This window comes from Rhodnius prolixus, unplaced genomic scaffold (assembly GCF_049639745.1).
Source record: "Rhodnius prolixus isolate KJV_2025 unplaced genomic scaffold, Rpr scaffold_4, whole genome shotgun sequence".
Classification (NCBI taxonomy): Eukaryota; Metazoa; Arthropoda; class Insecta; order Hemiptera; family Reduviidae; genus Rhodnius; species Rhodnius prolixus.
In genome coordinates, this window is record NW_027411614.1 from 16,098,914 (window position 1) to 16,117,835 (window position 18,922).

Genomic DNA, 18,922 nt, shown 5'->3' on the forward strand with positions numbered 1-18,922 from the left:
TTACTGCGGTATTTAGCGAAAATAGGAGAATGTGAGTAAAAGTAACTGACAAAATCTCTACGACGAGGTTGTGACTTTGATTTGGAACTGATATAACCTGATTTTCAACTGACTGAATAGGTTTCTAGCTTTCTGAAACTGGTAAAAAATAACTAACTTACTATTTTTAAATTGGAAATATTTTTTGTTAGTACTTTCATTTACTTATAATTTGGAATTTAAAACAAGAAAGTTCTAAAGGAATATACTTAATTCAGATGAAAGGTTGCTCTAAACTGTAATAGATATTTTAAATTAAATTTCCAAATTTTTTTTAAGGGGTAATAAGCGATAAAACAACTCCATGAAATGTAATATTATGTTTGTCCCTTTTATACTAAATTTAATTTCGGGAAATCCTTTGTTGCCAATATTTTATGAAATTTGAAGTATGAAGTAAGAGAAGAAGAAATAATGCCCCCTTTTTCAGACAGCCTTTGCGACCAAGTTCCGTTCAGTTGTCGTGGACGGAGACGGGTAGCCAATACACTTGATACATTAAATAAAATCCAAGGACAAGACCGGAAATCGAACCCAAGCTTTGTGGCTTTCTTAACTAACCGCTAAACTTTTGTGGTGCTTTTATAGTAAGATGTTCTTACTTTAATTTATAATCTGAATTAAGAAACAATCCAGAAAATATTATTTTTCAGTTATAGTACGTCATTGGTGGTTCTTCCATGAACACGATACCGCCATTAGACAGTTGTCTTATCAATGTATTGATAAACACTGAATGTTGAAGATTACGGGAAGACTTTGAAGAATGCTAATTGAGATTCAGGGAGTGCTGGGCATTGCAAAGAAATGAAATAATAGTCCATTTGGTAATAATAGGTCCTAGAAAGATCACATAATCCGTTCTATGATAATAATCCGTCAATTATCGATACGAAGAGAAAAACAAGGTTACATTTTAGAAACTGAGCTGAAGGAAGAAGAGGTGGAAATATTAATGAATCTTCGTACAGATATTACAAATTGTCTATTCCTTGTAAAGGAGTAATCGACTTCTTCAATGGTTTGCTACAGACTTCAGGCATGCCACAAAATTATCATTTGCAAAGTGTGAAGGATTATAACAGCATCCCAATCCGGTACTTCCAAACTATTAAGTGTGAAGAGCAATAAATCCGATTTATGGACACAGTAAACGTCATTAGTGCGATTTTTTTAATGTCACTTTAGAATTGATTTGCCAGAAGGGCAATGCCAAATTTGATTACAAGTTAGCTTGATCTAGAAAACCCAGTTGATTAACTGGTGTAAAATAACCTTTACGAACCAAAACAAAAGATCGAATTCTACATCATTTGAAACTATAAAAATACTGTAATAAGTAATAAAAAAAATAAATATGTTATTAGAAAGAAACTTACTGTAAGCAATTTTTGCTGTTCTTTGGTGGGTACGTCTGCAAGGCCTCTAACTTGCAGCGTTTGGGCAGTCTTTAAAAAGTCAGTCAATTGTTCTTGGCCAATATGCACTTCACCGTTGTACATAAACCTTAATAGAGCTTCCATATCTTGTTCTCTAACGTCTCGTAAGATGACTATCGGATGTTGACAAGGATTAGCCTAAAAATAAAAAAAAATTTACACAAAATACAAAAATGTGACTACCTTTTAACATTTTAATTTTTACCTAGTTTTTGAATAAACTTAATTAAGAAAAAAAAGTATAAAACCTTAATTGACTGTTACATTATTCTAAACATAATTATACACCATTTCTTTCAACCATTAATTACACTTATAAATATAAGCGTCACAAAATGCAAAAAGCTTCACGTGAATATAATCGTCACAAAAGCTTGTTTTCTTTAACGCTGACGATTTTTCAGATCTCTATCCATCATCAAATTTATTGTATCATCATTGATGATAATGATCGATCAGGTTGGTGTAGAGCAGTTGATTTGTGTAAATAAAGCAACTGTCACCATGGCAACCTTGTTGAAAAATAAAAAATCCTAAATCGGTCAGAAAACAAACTGCTTTGACGGACAGAATCAACAATATTATATTTCCAGGTTTCATTACGTGGTTTAAATGTTCATTCTTATTTCTTTTATTTAAACGTATTTCGAGAGTGAAGTAAATACATAAAACATTTTACACAAAAATATAAGTTAAACAAAAAAAACGAGAGAAAATGATGCTGATAGTTCAAAAAATCAAGCAATAAAACAAAAGCAAGCAAAGGAAAATAAAACGAAAAAATAAAATAAACCAGAATTACATGTTACCATTAGCAAACAAATGTTAGCTTGAAAGTAAAAAATTTCATCAGTTAAGTCTTTCTACTAATAAATTTACCAGGGCTAAGATATTTTTCTGATGAAATAGAATTTAAAATTAACATTTATCAGAAATCTTTGTTCAGTAAATTCACATTAATTATAGAAAAAAACAAACATTCTGATTGTAAAATTCTGTACTAGCCTCCCAACTAGGCACAGAGGAAAGACGAAACGTAACAATAAAATAATATGCCAGGCAACAATGAAATAACATATGAGAAGATGAGACCAGAAAAAAGTTGTTATCGATATCCCAAATACGATTTCTAAACACTAAGGGCAACTAAAAATTTAGAATAAAATATCACGATATAATTTGATTTAAACAAACTTTCAAAAATTAATAATATGAACGATTAAAAAATAATTTAGCAAACAAAAATAACGCTCGAATTTTATAATTAATTATTTTGCGTAGTTCAATAAAATACTTGATAATCACCTAAGTCAAGTCTAAGTTTAAAATATTTTTCATAATTTAAACAAACATTTAAGAAACCGGGGAAGCCAGATTTTAAATCACAGAGCAGTTAACGATATTTGGCGCTATCTAGGAGTGAAATTGTTTATCTCATTAACGATATTAAATAATCCAAAGATAAGAATATTTAATGCTGAAAAAATAGTATTTTAAACTAAATAATGCAATTTTAATAAGCTAAAATTTAATTAAATTTAAAGAAAATTATCACAAGCGTATTTAAAATAAATATATATGTATATATCGCACTGTAAAGATCTTTGATACTGCAAAATATTCGGAAATAAAATAGAAGATAAGATATTTTAAGATATTCAAATTATTTATTCACACCATTAGAGGAAAATGTTATTTTTAGAACATGTGATATAAAGGGGGTGAGAGGCACACAATCGAAAACTTACCCCCACTTCCTGTTTTATTTTTATTTTTTAAAAAGTGGCGCGAGAATAAAAATAAATAAAATTTTAGTTTAATAATTATTTAAAAAAAAATAAATAAAAATAATGACATAATATTAATTTTCTTATCAAAATAAGAGATAATTTATGTATATTTTATAAAAATAGAATTAACTGAATCAATCAAAGTTTATCCCCAACTAAAAAAAAGATTAAATATTTATTACATTTCTCTTTTAAAAAATTAATCATCTGTAATTGAAACATCATAATTTGAGGAAATTAATTTTTATTTTGTAAAAAAATAAAAACATACGAATATAGTCCATTTATTTTACGAAACATTCAAAAATTTGGAACTTATCGACGCTGATGATTTTTTTATTTTAAATTTTGGTTTTTGAACAGTTTTATTTCTGTTTAACAAATTTTTTTCGTGGAATTCTGACTTAGATTGAGGAAGCATCTATATAATACAATAAAAATTACGAGAACGGCGGAATTTTTAGAGAATTAATGTAAAATAAAATTGAATTTTAATTATTATAATTTATTCTTTCTTTAGAAATAAGTAATTGTGTATTAACTTATTAGACCTTTGGTGAAAGTTTCTTTAATAATATTGATGTTGGGCATTAAATAATGAAGTTAGAAAATAAATTAATATTAAAAGTCATACTTTAATATAAATATTACTTTATTGATTTTCTACTCGCTTTTATTATTTTTTATGTTGTTTTAAAGTAAAACCGTTTAAGAATTAACAAAAGAATATCTGTTGATTAAGGTGAAGAAATAAATACCTTGAGCAGTGTCCTGAAGTACGGACTGCAAGCCGATAAGACGACCTTGTGAGCGGTAAAAGAACACCCGTCACAAGCTAAAGTTACGTCAACAAAGTCCTCTTCATCTCTTAAATGTCGAAATGAAGACAGTATGGATGAATGAAAATCATTCCAACGTAATGAGTATTGTTGTTCACTTGAACCGCCTAAACCACCCATTTCACATTACACAAATTGGTCTCGAAAACAATTTTATATTATTATTCAAGTTTGGAAACAAAGAAAAATAAAAAAAAAAAGGTGGTTACTTGAGAGATTTTTTGTGTTGTTTTTAATTATTGCAATCAATCACGATTTGTTGTTTCAAAAAATATATGAATATTTACGATACTCTGGCCACTACCCGGCACTGACTTCATCTCCTTGTTTAATCTTGATGTTGCACATCCTTAATAGATCTTCCTCTATCCCAACACTTTGTCCAAAAGAAGCGAAACAGTGGCGATATCCTTTTGACGCGAGCCAGAGAGGTTACAGAAGGGTAGCAAGCGCGCAGGCACTACAATGCCCCTCTATTTGTAGTAAGTTTGCTTCCACTGATAACCCCCCCGATATATATGTATGTATATATATCTTTTAGCACTATACACAAGACACTGCACTATCACGATTTGATTGGTTATAATTGGACGTAATTTGAAAAATATATAATATTCGTTCTGTTTGTTAGTGTTTATTCACGACATTCATTTTGATAGAAAATTGATTGTTGTAGATCGTAAAAAAAAGAAGAAGAAATGATCAAGGTTATATTTAAGGGTTGTTCTGTAGTGTGTGAGCAGGGATTGTGGTTGTACTCAGCGGGAAGAGCTTTGGGACGGCTGAGAGGAGTGTATTAATATAATTGTGAGTGCGTTGTGAGGCGAGTGCGCGTGATACACCCGTGGCTGTGTCCCGAACTGAACTGGCTGTGCGGACGTCGTGGCAGCAGCTAGAGGCGCCACTTGTCTCTCCTCTCTTCTCAGCACGGTTTTGCGCACCTCACCGACCCCCGCCCAACCATTCACGCCTTAGTGTTGGTTCAATCATTTCTCCCTTTATTTCTCATTCTCTTGGCCCGCCTGCCCAGTGTGTGTATTGCTTGCTCCTGCTGCCTCTGTTGGCCGGCTACTTCCCTAAAACTCGTCCTGTCGGCCACTCGCTAAAGTGGGGTCTTCACCAATATTCTCATCTTTTTTTTTACCAAAAATCATTCACTGTCTCTTTCTCACTTAGCTCCTCTCACTTTATTTGTTCTACTCTTTCACTCACGTCTCCCCCTCCTTAAAAGAGGACCTGCCCCTAATCCCCACCTCTTGGCCTCTCTCACACACTCCATCCTCCTCCTCCTCCTCCAGCTTAGCAATACTATGTTCATCTGTACTGAACGGTCAAATGTCATTTGGCGACCGCCAAGCTATGAGTACGATGTTCACCCACGCAAAAAACCTGCCTTATTTTTACGGGAGGCACCCGAGGGGAGGTGGCCACTTCTAAGCTGTGGGGTGGCTGACTCCCTCTTCTCCAGATCTCCCTCAATAGAAGGACGATGCATACCTCAGCCAAACACCCGTAACAATATCCTCTTTTATCTGTAACACAACAAACACCTTAAGCACTGCTCTATTCCCTCTTCGCTCTTATTTATTTATAAAGACAACACAAACAGTAACATAATTACATAATATATCAATAATAAGTCTCATTAAATATTATTTAAATATTACTTTTTATAAGATTATTAAATAAACTACAAAATACAATAGTTTGCTCAATCTATTAAATAAATTATTTATTTTGGTGATTGTTAAATAGATGTACTTCATTAGTTTACTTAACTGCCATTTTATTTTAAGACGTGCGTTTTCGTAATTAAAAATAATAATAGTTTTTTTTAATTGAGCTGTAGAACTGAAGACTCTTCCAAGATCCACGATGTATCTGATTGATCTTGGGATATGATTTCCTTGTTAAGCATTTCAAGATATATTTTAAAGTGGATCATATTTTTAAATTTGTATTTTTTTTTTTTTTTTTTTAATGATTTAAGGCGCGTCAACATCTAAGGTTATTGGCGCCTGGAGCTTTTTTCAGTGCACTGCCGGCCTCCGGACAGTGTTCTCTCGTTACAGACAACACTGTCCATCACCGGACAGTGAGCTGTAAGAAGCTCTTAGGAAGAGAAAATCTTAGGGTCAGCAGCTGAATTCGAACCCGGGACCTCCGTGTGGGAGTCCAGTATGCTAACCACACAGCTAATCCCTTCCCTTAAATTGGTTATTATTATTATTTTTTAATAGGGCGAAAAAATAAATGCCAGTTTTTCAGTCGTGATACATTTATTCTCCCGAGCTTTCGACCTAGGGACTAGGTCATCTTCACGGCTATGGAACATATGTATTTACAGTGTGTTAACTATAATTCTATTAAAATGAATATGTATAATAAAACGAAATTTACAAAAATTATTTACCTAGTTTAGAAAGTAATATTTTCACCTTACAGGCTTGGTGTGTCTTCTGTCTTGTCTGTTCATGGACTGAGTGTGATCGGTCTGTGTTTGATATGTGTTAGGCTGTGTGGAAGTCATTGTTACCAATTGTCAAGTATTTTGTAGTAAGTTGGCGTATATGTTGTTTAAATTGTTCGTGTCTGTTTTGAAATTTAAATTGTTTTCTGTCTTAGATATGTATATCATTTCCTATTGAAACTATGAATCAGTCACCAAAAATAATGAACAGCTATTATTTTTAAATATAACATTGCGAAAATTCCCATTTTGCCCAATATCTGTCCATCTTTGTGCTTATCTACCCAAATCCCCATAAAGAGGGTGGTGCATATATAGAGGTGCTCGCAGTCATTATGCACTGCCTTCAAATTACCAAGGCCAGTTTTTCCTGGGTAAACTTGCCAGTAGGCACCATTTCTTCTCTGGGACTGCTTCCAGTGGGCCACAACTGTTTAACCACTAGGATCGGCAAGAGAAATAGACTGATCGAACAAATGAGTTTTCTTTACCTGGCCTCTTTCTTTCCACGATGATCTCACACCAATTATTGGCCAAATCTACAAAGAATTTAGCACCTCTGTACGGCTAGACAAGTACAATTATTGTCGCCTGGGGGATCTGTAAGAAACAAACATAACCAGGAGCTCTATTAATGTTTTTTTTTAGTCACCTCCACCGCTGCTATTTCGCCATTAACGTTTCCACAATTCTTCTTCATAAGTTGGAGAACACTCTGGTATCAGCATTTCCCACTGTAAGAGTTGCTGATCCTTCCATATAAATGTGGAAAATACAAGTTCCAAATAACTTGCTGCAATTATAGCCAAGTTTTAATTGCAACGGAAGTTACTTGAGCTAACAGAGTTTTAATTTAAACATTTCTAACTTAAACTTATATTCTGGTGATTTTAAGTAAGATGAGAGATAAGATTTCTATCAAGCAAGTTTCAATCAATTTTGCCAAACCTCATTTTGAGAAATCAATGCGAACTTTAAAGCGAACAATTCCGACTAAGAAAAAGGTCAGAACTGTTATACAAGGGTCGTTTGAAAAGTCCGTGCAAAAATAAAAACTACTTAATTTTTTGGGGTAAACCTTTTTTATTTTTTAACATAGTCTCCTTTTAGGCTTATACACTTCGTCCAACGCTGCTCTAGTTTGTTGATCCCTTCCGAATAATAGGATTTGTCCAAGTCTGAAAAATAGCCATTCGTTTCTGCAATCACCTCCTCGTTTGAATAAAATATTTTTCCCGCCAGCCATTTCTTCATATTGGGGAACAAATAGTAGTCCGAGGGAGCCAAGTCTGGAGAATAGGGGGGATGTGAAACGAGTTGGAACCCTATTTCCATTAATTTTGCGACCACAACTGCTGAGGTGTGAGCTGGTGCGTTGTCGTGATGGAAAAGGACTTTTTTGTGGGCCAATCGTGGGCGTTTTTCTTGCAGCTCGGTTTTCAAACGGTCCAATAACGATGAATAATATGCACCTGTAATAGTTTTACCCTTTTCCAGATAGTCGATGAGGATTATTCCTTGCGAATCCCAAAAGACAGTCGCCATAATCTTTCCGGCCGAAGGAACGGTCTTCGCCTTTTTTGGCGCAGATTCCCCCTTGGTAACCCATTGTTTAGATTGTTCTTTGGTCTCAGGAGTGTAGTGATGTATTCATGTTTCATCCACATTGACGAAACGAGCGTGAGCAATCACGGCACCCATCTTGCGGTTAGCTTTGTCATGTCCAAATGTTGATGCAAAATATTATGTACCCGAGATGCCCACAGCACTAGCAATCTCACGCACCTTCACTCTTCTGTCATCCATCACCATATCATGGATTTTATCAATGATTTCTGGAGTAGTAACCTCAACAGGGCGTCCAGAACGTTCAGCGTCACTTGTGCCCATATGGCCACTCCGAAAATTTTGAAACCACTTATAAACTGTTCTAATCGAAGGTGCAGAGTCACCATAATGTTTATAAAGCTTCTCTTTAGTCTCCTGAGGCGTTTTGCCTTTCATAAAGTAGTGTTTAATCAACACACGAAATTCTTTTTCGTCCTTTTTTTGAAAATCGACTTCCTCGATTCAAACGAATGCCAAACACAAAGAAATAGACCGATCTGGCTGAAACTTGGTGTGTGTTCTTCCAAGAGATGCTACTAACTAAACATAATCTCGATACGCGCCAGTAGTGCTATCTCTCTGACTTTGCACGGACTTTTCAAACGACCCTCGTATTTACTTGAATAGACCGTCTTATGAATTTTTTGTAACAAAAAATATTCTTCTCATTTTTGTATAATAAATAAATAAATAAATAAAATAATAATAATATTACGGTAATAAGATACATAGTTTATAACTACAATACCAAATGTACGAAATATTAGAGGAAAGTTGTATCCGTTTAATGAGGAATTGTTACTTATTTTTTTATTGAAAAAAATGAAGTAGTTTTCTATAGAAAATAAAGATAATAAAGGCATATGGTTGCATATGTTACAGGCAAACTGTCCATGAAATGTTTGAAACAAAACCTATTGATGAGTATCTTATAAGTTACCTGAGCAAACACCTGCCGTTTATTCTCTGCAACTTTCATTTAATTTGGTGATGTTTTTCATTTAGTTGCACCTTTTTACAACAGGCGAAAAAAAAGAAAAGAATAATTTTAACCCAAAATGGTTTTCAAGATCTGTTCAGTTCTTGTATTTATTATTGTGGTAAAACTGAAAAAATGGGGACATTTTTTTTTTGTTTCTGAATTTGAAAAACTAAATAATTTACAGATTAGTTATCAACACTTATATTAATTCAGTCGTTCGCTGCACAATGCAATTAACTCCATAATTTTTTTTTCCCCACTTTATTTGTCATATTTACACCTACAACAAATGTTGCATCAAGTAAATTTGATGAAAATGGTTAGGTTCACATGAAAGTCATGTAAGAGCAACCACCCATTGGTGGAACTCTTTCTCAGTGGATATTACACTCACATCAGTAGGTCCCTAGGCCACCTCCGCTTCAAGCGACGAGGAGGATTGTCTGGAAGGCGAGGAGAGGAAAATTGTTGTACAAGAGTATTGGGATGGAGAGCTAGGATGTGATAGTAGCGAGACTTTATTAGATCGGTGACAAAAGGGATGTGAAGGTCAGTGTGAATGGTGAGGTTAGAAATGTAGTATGGAGCATTCAGGATTTTCCTGTAGGATTTTAGACTGTAGTGTCTGCAGGCGTTTGGAGTTAGAGGGTTTGGTTGAGCTCCACATTTCAGCTCCGTATGTCCATATGGGTCTTAACAGAGTCTTGTAAATTGTCAGTTTGTGATTCAAGTCGAGTTTGTAAATTCAAGCATTGCGTTATTGTAAAATTTGAGATTTCCTGTAGTCATCGGATGTATTTGTCTTCAAATCTCCGGAATCTTAAAATGACTTCTCTCTCTCTTTGTTTGTTTGTTTATTTATTTTCCCTTTCATGGTAACCTTGATAAAAGGGAGATTACTGAAAAATGACTCAAAAATACATTTTTTTTTTTTTAATAATTTATTTAGTTACAATCAACGCATTGCGTTATAAGCAACAATGATAACAATAAATAACTTTCACACATATGAGAGTGGAGAAGTTTACTATAGAGCGAAGAATTTTAGATTGCAAGAACTGGATCCTTTGCAGATTTGAGCGTTTGGTTGAACCCCACAGTTCGATGCCGTAAGCCCAAACTGGCTTTATTACACTTACATATATGAATCTTTTGTTGTCCAGAGTAAGTTTTGATCTGTTGTCGAGTAGTCTTTTCAGTAGTCGGAAGCGTCTGTTGAGTTCTGTTCTCTTAAGTAGTGTATGAGGATTCCATGTAAGTCTTCTGTCAAGGTAAAGCCCAAGGTAGCGGACGACGTTGACTACTGGTGAAGGAATTAAATTGTAAAAGATAGAAGGAAGAGTGATGCGTCGAAGAGTGAAAGTAATGTTTTGAGATTTCGTTACGTTCAGTTTGATAGCCCATTTTTTGAACCATTTTTCTAAGGCGGTGAGATGAGACTGAAGGTTTCTGTGAGCTATTAATGATATACACATTTAAATTTTTAAAATAAGTTTTACGGCTAAATTTTTGAATTAAATAGTAATCTTCTACTTGCTGGCCAATCATGTCCGCAACAGGTATCTTCTGTAGTCGCGTCTGTAGTGAACAATGATCAAATAGATGTTTCCAAGTTATTTACGGTCGTGTGGTAGCGAGTGCAATAGGAATTTTCTATGCGGAATCCATGTAAGTAATGTCGTGTTCTTCCAAGTCACAACCTGTCAGTCAGTAGTCTATCTGTAAGTCTAATCGTTTTAAGACTCAGGATATGATGAGTTACTGTTCCTCTTGTGACCAGTCCTCCATTCTTAATTCCTTCCCTTTTCAATTTCCATATAAGTACTTCCGATAAGTTTTTGGAGATTTTTGGTAACTTGTCATCATGCACTTACCAAACGAATCTTCCTTCGCTAATCTATCCAGCCAAATCGTTCTCATCACCAACGTTTGCCTTTATCCGCTCTATTTTCATGTCTCAATCGATCATTGTTAGTGTCTCTAAAAGGGATGTGAAGGTCAGTGTGTATGGTAAGGTTAGAAATGCAGTATGGAGCATTCAGGATTTTCCGTAGGATTTTAGACTGTAATGTCTGCAGGCGTTTGGAGTTGAGCCCCACACTTCTGCTCCGTATGTCCATATACAGTGTCTTGTAAATTGTCAGTTTGTGATTCAAGTCGAGTTTGGATCTGCGGTCAAGTAGTCTAGTAAGTAGCTTGTAGTCGATAAAATAAAAAGTGGAGAAATGCGATGAAGTAATATACATTGTTTGTTTAAAATTCCATTTATAATATAAATTCAAATTTTACCGTTATCATTCAGCGGCTGCTACTGAATTTCACTTGAATTATTGCAACGATTTACGTTAGAGCACGGGGTTCATCAAAATGGCTTCTGAAATAAATTATTTATTATTTAATGGCCAAAAAAGTTTTGCCGTTTAATGGTGTTAATCTTTATTATTTGGGAAATTTATAATAAATATAAAAAGCTGTGACTGAACCACTTTGTGCTTTGGCACTTAAATTTAAGATTATCAAAAAGTGGAGTTCATTCATTTCTGCAGTGAATTGCACAATTATTAAAAAACATTATAACTTAAATTACCTACTCTTTCATTTCAATAACTACATGCTAGCGTACAAATTTTGAACTATTTTATTCTTTAGAAGAGTTCTGTACGCAGAAGGCAGAATGATCTAATGACAACCTGTTTTATTGAATTTTTTAAATTTTTTTTAAGGATTCTTCATTCAATATATCATTTTTATTGTGACAGACCAAGGATGAACTCATGACGAGTTCTAATCATTTCACACGTAAAAATAAATTGAAATTTAAATAAACCAATAATGAAACTGTACTGTTAGTCTTATTACAAACCTAAATTTATTGGTGGATGAAAACGTAACCAGTTTTTTTAAACCAGTCTTTAATGAAAAACAAATAAAAAATGCTTTAAGCGAGAACGATCCTAAGGGAATAAATATATATTAAATAAAAACAAAATAAAATTGTGACTCAGTTAAAATTTAAAACGTTTTATGCAATATAATTAGCAGCTTATCTTTTTGCATGAATATCCAGTATTTTAAATGCAGTACTTTAATCGCCGATCTAGATTGCTTCAACTGATTCTAAGTTATTGATTGTTTATGATTATGGCCTTTACTGGCTGATTTTGTATTTATTTTGATTATGATTATACTTTTTTAGAAAGAGAGAAAAACAAAACTACAATAATTTCTATTTTATATAAAAGTAAGATAATTTCTTTAACCATTTAAAACAATCTGCTTTTTAAATATAAAATTTTCGATCAATTATTCTCAAATAATATTTAAATAAAATTGTTTAAATCTTGAAAGGGAAATCCTGTTTGTCAAACTGGGTATTACGTGAAATCGTAAAATGAAAATTGAATAGTTAATAGTACCCAATATCATTGTATTCATATCCGTAGCCACTCGACCTGGGATGGCACGATGCTCTCCCTCTCAAGACCTATGTAGCATCCACTTTAACTACCTTGTCCTGCAAGAAAGTGGTTGAAACTTTAACTCGAAGCCTGCAGTTTTCTTTATTCCTCTAACAGACTCTTATCTTTAGCTCTAATAAACATTCCAACATATATGTAAGCCTATAGGATAGGTATTTCTTGCATTTTCCAATAACTTCGATTCTTTATAAAAGATCTTTTTTGGGATTCGGAATCTCTAACATAACAACTTCTTTGGAGGATTATATTCTTATAAACCTCTAGCTTGTTGACAAATCAAATCATTGCCATCATTTTTACAATGCTTTGTATTCATTTGATACAGTTATGTTGACTTTTTGATATCGGTATAACATATATAATTTTTTTTTTTAATATTAATAAAATCTCTTTAACAAAAACTTACAGTTTAAAATGTTAAGTATAAGGGTTGATTAAACGCCAAAAGGTACACAAATCAGCGAGTACCCAACATTTCATTAATACTTCATTAATATTTAAGTAATTCTACTGCATTAATTTTCATTAATAAGTTATTCTTTAGAATTTATTAGATGTCACAGACCCTTATGCTGGCCATTTTCATCTACAAAATATATGTTCAAGTAGCACTGTAGATTGACTGTAATATCTATTTATCTAAAATAATCAAACTATTAATTACAGGTTAAAAAGAAAAACCTTATAAAAAATAAAAAAAAATTATGAGGCTAAAAAATTCAAAACCTTTTTTAAAAAATGCTTACACCAACATACATCAATGATTTTGTTTATTTTATTTATTTATTTTTATTTTGAAATAAAAGTCGTCGGTTTAAGTTCATTCTTCGATTAAAGTAATTGTTATTTTATGTAGTAGTCAAACTTTTATAATAATAGGTAATAATTATCTGGCTTTATCGCAAATAATATAGTTTTCTTCAATTACATTCTCTATCTAGGTGTTCATTCCACAATGTTGTATATATGCAATATAAAGTAAATAAGATATGCATATTTTTAGGACATCTAATTATTCCTGTATTTTTTACTATAAGTAAAATTAGGGGGACTAAATTAAATTACAATTGAGAAATGAATAATTGTTGTTGAATAATCTACTTGTTATTAACTGTGTGTTATTTGTGCTCACGAATATTTCGGTAAGACGAATTCAAGACAGTAGCCTACTCTAACTTTGTCTTGTTCTACTTTAACATGCATGTACATATATATGTGATTTATCATAATTATAACAAAAAATATTATAAATGAAGTGGCCAGCATAAGGGTCTGTGACATCTAATAAATTCTAAAAAATAACTTATTAATGAAAATTAATGCAGTAGAATTACTTGACTATTAATGAAGTATTAATGAAATGTTGGGTACACGCTGATTTGTGTACCTTTTGGCGTTTAATCAACCCTTATACTTAACATTTGAAACTGTAAGTTTTTGTTAATGAGATTTTTGTACCTTTTGGATAGATTTTCCTTTTTGTCTATTTTACAAAGTTACATATCTTCTTTACAGATTTTTTTAAAATTTGGAATAAGCAATTCTATCATTATAATCTGATAAGGTGTTAAGTCGGAACCGTAACTACCACTGGAGAGATCTTTTTAAAGAATGATTATAGTTGCGTTCCCCCAAACCATCCTCAATAACAATTTTTTTGAAAAAGCGTTTTGAATAACATAGGAAGGTATTTATACGTAAATAGCAAAATTAAACTGCGATTTCAGTACTTCCTTTTAAGAGGAGTAAGAAAAATAAACTACGATTGCAGTACTTCTCCCTAAAAGGCAAAGAGGCAAAGATTTTTTAATCGAACGACAATTCATTGATTTAAATCGGTTCACTCATTGATAATTTAAACGATTGCAGTACTTCCTCTTAGTAGGTGCAAGAGCATCAGCAACGTAGAGGAGCTTTAACCACTTATTCGAGCTGAATTTTATCAAAATCGGATTTAGCATTATAGAAATATTGGCAATAATAGTTTTAGAAAGGGCCTTATTTGGGTGGGGCAAACTCCCCTCCTTATGAGGCACGGCGTCGAGACTTTTAAAGTGCAAATCTGTACAAAATTTCGATTCGAATGACACTTCATTCATGAAAATCGGTTCACGTGTCGATAATTTGCAACGATCGCTATACTTCCCCTCAACAAGTGGAAGAGCTGATCGCCGCTTTAATGTTACGTAGGGGAGCCCTAACCCTATCATCCTACCAAATTTTATCAAAATCGGGCCAAGATTTACAGAGTAATTAGTAATAATAATTTTGGAGGAGGCCTTACATTAAGGGGGCTAACTTCTCTCTTGTTTAATGTACAGCGTCGAGACCCCCAAAAGGCACATCTACATAAAATTCCGAATCGAATGACACCTCATTCATGAAAATCGGTTCACGCGTTTAGGCGCTACGTTGTTTACAAAAAAGGTAACAACAAGAACCACAACAAGAAGAAGAAGAACAAGAACAAGAACATTTTTTGAAAAAGCGGTTTTTGCTCATTTTTGGCAACTTTTTTCTCGAAACCTATTAGATCTGGGTTGTTGCAAAAAAATTACAGTCATAAAGGAGGATTTGCTCTATATTTTAAAGAAAATTTGGGAATTTTATTAAAACTGTCCGGTAGGACAGTTGTATAAGGGTTGATCGTCAAAAACTGCACGAAAAAGCGTAACGTTGAAAAACACCCAACTTTGACCATTTTTTTCTCTTTTTCTATAAAAGATAAAATTCCCAAATTTTCTTTAAATTATAGGGCGAACCCTCCTTTATAACTGTAATTTTTTTGCAACTCTTTTATAGAAAAAGAGAAAAAAATTGTCAAAGTTGGGCGTTTTTCAACGTTACGCTTTTTCGTGCAGTTTTTGACGATCAACCCTTATACAACTGTCCTACCGGACAGTTTTAATACAGAAGACTTCAGAAACCAACTTATAAATAAGGTTACCTTATCATACAAAACTATGTTATTTTTGCAATCGTTGAAAGATTTTGAATGTGAATTCAAATGCATTTTGAGACATTAAAGACGAAAATCATTAAAACTTTTCAACCAATCTTGCGTTACTATTTGAGTCAGGCTTAAATTTCGATATTGTAGAGGCTCTTCGAACAAAGTGTTAGTTGATTAACTGTTATATTATTAATTATCAATGTTACATTTTGTGTTATCATAAACCCCTGTTTCTTCTCAAAACTTTGAAAGCTTTATTTATCCAACTGGTACAATAATATTTTTCAAGTTTTCAATGCAATATCCGTTTCGGATAAATTTAAGTTTTCAGTTTAAGCGAAATTGCAACGAAATGCTCCGCTTTTAAGGGTTAGATGTTTATTCAAGCTCAATCTCTTCATACTGATTTGAGTTTCGCGATTTGTCTATACTTTTAAAATTGGTAATGAGAATTCTGTTTTCTTATCTCTACCACAATTACGAACAGTTTGGTTAAAGATTTTTGCGGACTCAGTTTGAAACAGACTCCTAGCTTGAGGATCCTCTGCCGATAATAAATCAGTAGCTTGCTAATTGTAAACATTATTTCTATACCTTACATTGAATTCAATAATACAAAAAGACTTTAGAATATATGTAGTTTCTCCAAAAAAAGAGGGTTTCTAATCGAATACTGATGAAACCATTATCAATATTACCTAAATTTAAAAGAATCTTTCATTAGGTAATAAAAATTGCAATATTCTTCATAGCTGTTTCTAGCAATTATTCACATCTTTGCAATGTAGTATTATACAGTGAAATTGATTTCTTTGAAATAAATTTTGTTGAGACCTTTGACCTTTTGGTAAAAATTTAATTGATTAATGCATTATAACAAATCAACTAACTTTCTCTATTTAATACTTTTCACTTTTCCTTCTTCAATTGTATTTTTAATAAATTATATTGAAGATAGATTATTTCTTTTGTATCCCATAAATTGAAATTTAATATTAATTATTTTTAGCTTTAAAATAAAAAAATATTGATCACATAATGAAATACTTACATAAATATCAGTGTAATAATATAAATTATTTTTATTAAATTGCCTCAATATTTGAGGTCATTGATGTCCGAAGCGTACGTACGCCAAAAGGCAGTTAGTTGGGAGGATTTAAACCCGGAAGGCCCATTGGTTTGTGACTCCAGAGCACTACTACCTCTGAACTAATAACAAACTTACAAACAAATGTTTGAAGTAAGATTCTGTTTAAAAAAGATAAACAGGACGATCACAATAAAGTATGAATAGTATAACAGCAAGACTTCAGATACTTAGCTGTAAAACAATTAGCTAAAGAACTGCATATTATATTAAAATCTTTAGAGCGACACAGTTTCCATTGAACACATCAATGCTCTAACTTAAGAGTGGTAGACTCAGAAAAAATGATGGTTTTAAAAAGTTTAAACTTTTAAAAAGATAATGCGCAGATTTAAGGTCATTTCGTGATGTGCTACAGTTATTATTGTAATATTATTGTTATTATTGTGTAATAGTTGTTATTGTTGATTGATTTCGATCGAAACTTCAAAGGCCCTGGTGGTACTTATCTTGATTCAAGCCAAATTAAATTTGACCTACAATCACTTCACTTCGTTGGCATAGTAGGTAAATCTCAAAAAAATAAAATAATACATAATCTATTTGGTGGATAGACAAGACAATTATTTATATATTTTATTATAATACATTTATTTTTTATATTTGTATTTTATTTATGTATTCTCTTACTTAGGGCATACAACATAAATATTAGCTTTGTGCCAACAGAACCTCTGGCTGGTTTGTGATATATGTACAAAGCATGTACTAAAGTGATGGACATTAATTTTTTAGTATAGCTCATGCTCCTTTTAATAACAAACTAGTTATCTGTCATGAAGAATAAGGAAGATGTACGAGACCAATAGCCTTTTAGCCTTCTAAGAGAGTGGCTAGCGGTGGTTCGGGATGAGTGGCGTCCAGAGGGTTGAGATTTATAGATATTTAAGTGAACTTTGTATTATCTCAAAACGATAGAGGCTGTTCAGTCTAATGTGGCACGATTTCCTACTTACACTAAGATAGTTGACTCTCATTTTTTTAGTGTGAGATGTTCAAAGAGTTTACAACAAACTTATTGTTTGTCCCAGATTGGTTGTTGATAACAACAACCAATTATTATTGTAGTGACCCAAGAAAACGTACCGAAATAATACATTCACAACTAAATAAGTAATTTCTCAGAGATCACTTTCACTAGAGAGGGTGTCACGAGGCCACTGGTCTTTAAACTGTACAGGAGAGTTGAGTTCAGGATGACAAACTAAAGAATCGAGATGTGAGGATAAAGTGCCTCGGAATTTCTGTTGGTCTTTAAGTTTGTTTACTTCAGGTAGGAAGGGAATATCCAGGTCATTGTAGATGATTTGATGGGATACCTAAAAAAGAAGTGTTTCCTATATTTCGAAGATTCTGGATAGCAGGAACCAGATACGGATGAGTTTGGAACGTTTTGTTGGACACTTTCGTATGTGCAGATCGGTTAGATTAATGACGTACGACTTATAAAATTTGTTTGATAATAATTTAAATGGAATTGTCTTGGGGTGGTTTTCACTGCCTGCAGCAATAATTTTTCAAATGTCATTTAAGCCGAGTTGGAAGTTCCAAGTAAGTTCTCTTGTCATGGTAGACCACGAGGTAACGGAAGACATAAGAGTCACGGAGAGAGATTTGGTTGATATAAAGGTAAATGATTCGGTACAACTTATCTCTAGAAAGTGGACAGGTTTAATACGACAGCATTATCAAATATTTCTCCAGGCCAATGCTGTAACGAATGATTGTGGGAGATGTTCAAATTGTTAGGATGGGATACCAATAGGCTAACCAAGAATCTTGAAGAATTCACTTCCTTCTACGCATAATAGGAAACGAGAGATAAAGTTAGATATTCACATTATTAAAATAATTGTTAAAATATTAATAATAATTGTTTTGACGGATTATTCTGTAAATATTAAAAAATTCAAAAACTATCTGAAATCACATCAAAAAAACACTGCAAAAATAACAGTTTTCGGGAGGAGCCGAGTTTGGTGTAGGTGTGAAGGAGATTGCCATTCAGTTTAGTGGAGCCGTGATAGGGAAGTAAAGATAGGAGTTGAAGAGGGATGAGATGGGGCGGCCGGGGGCGGGAAATGAGTGGCTGCCGCTGAACCAATAGGATCAATATAGGGCTCCTTGCCGCCTCTCCTCCACCCTGGGCCGTCAACCCAACCCTTCGGTACTT

General features: G+C 33.0%; 1 protein-coding gene across 1 annotated transcript in view; it reads right to left on the minus strand.

Annotated features, from left to right (window-relative positions):
* The window catches only part of ab (BTB/POZ-zinc finger protein abrupt), a 42,438-nt gene extending 37,417 nt beyond the window's left edge, over nucleotides 1-5,021 (minus strand). The window contains exons 1-2 of the mRNA XM_074132033.1: nucleotides 4,027-5,021; nucleotides 1,419-1,616 (exon numbers count right to left, since the gene is read on the minus strand). Of these exons, the coding sequence (XP_073988134.1) occupies nucleotides 1,419-1,616; nucleotides 4,027-4,227 (399 nt within the window). The 5' untranslated portion in view covers nucleotides 4,228-5,021. The remainder of the gene's footprint in view (nucleotides 1-1,418; nucleotides 1,617-4,026) is intronic.
* Nucleotides 5,022-18,922: the final 13,901 nt, after the last annotated feature.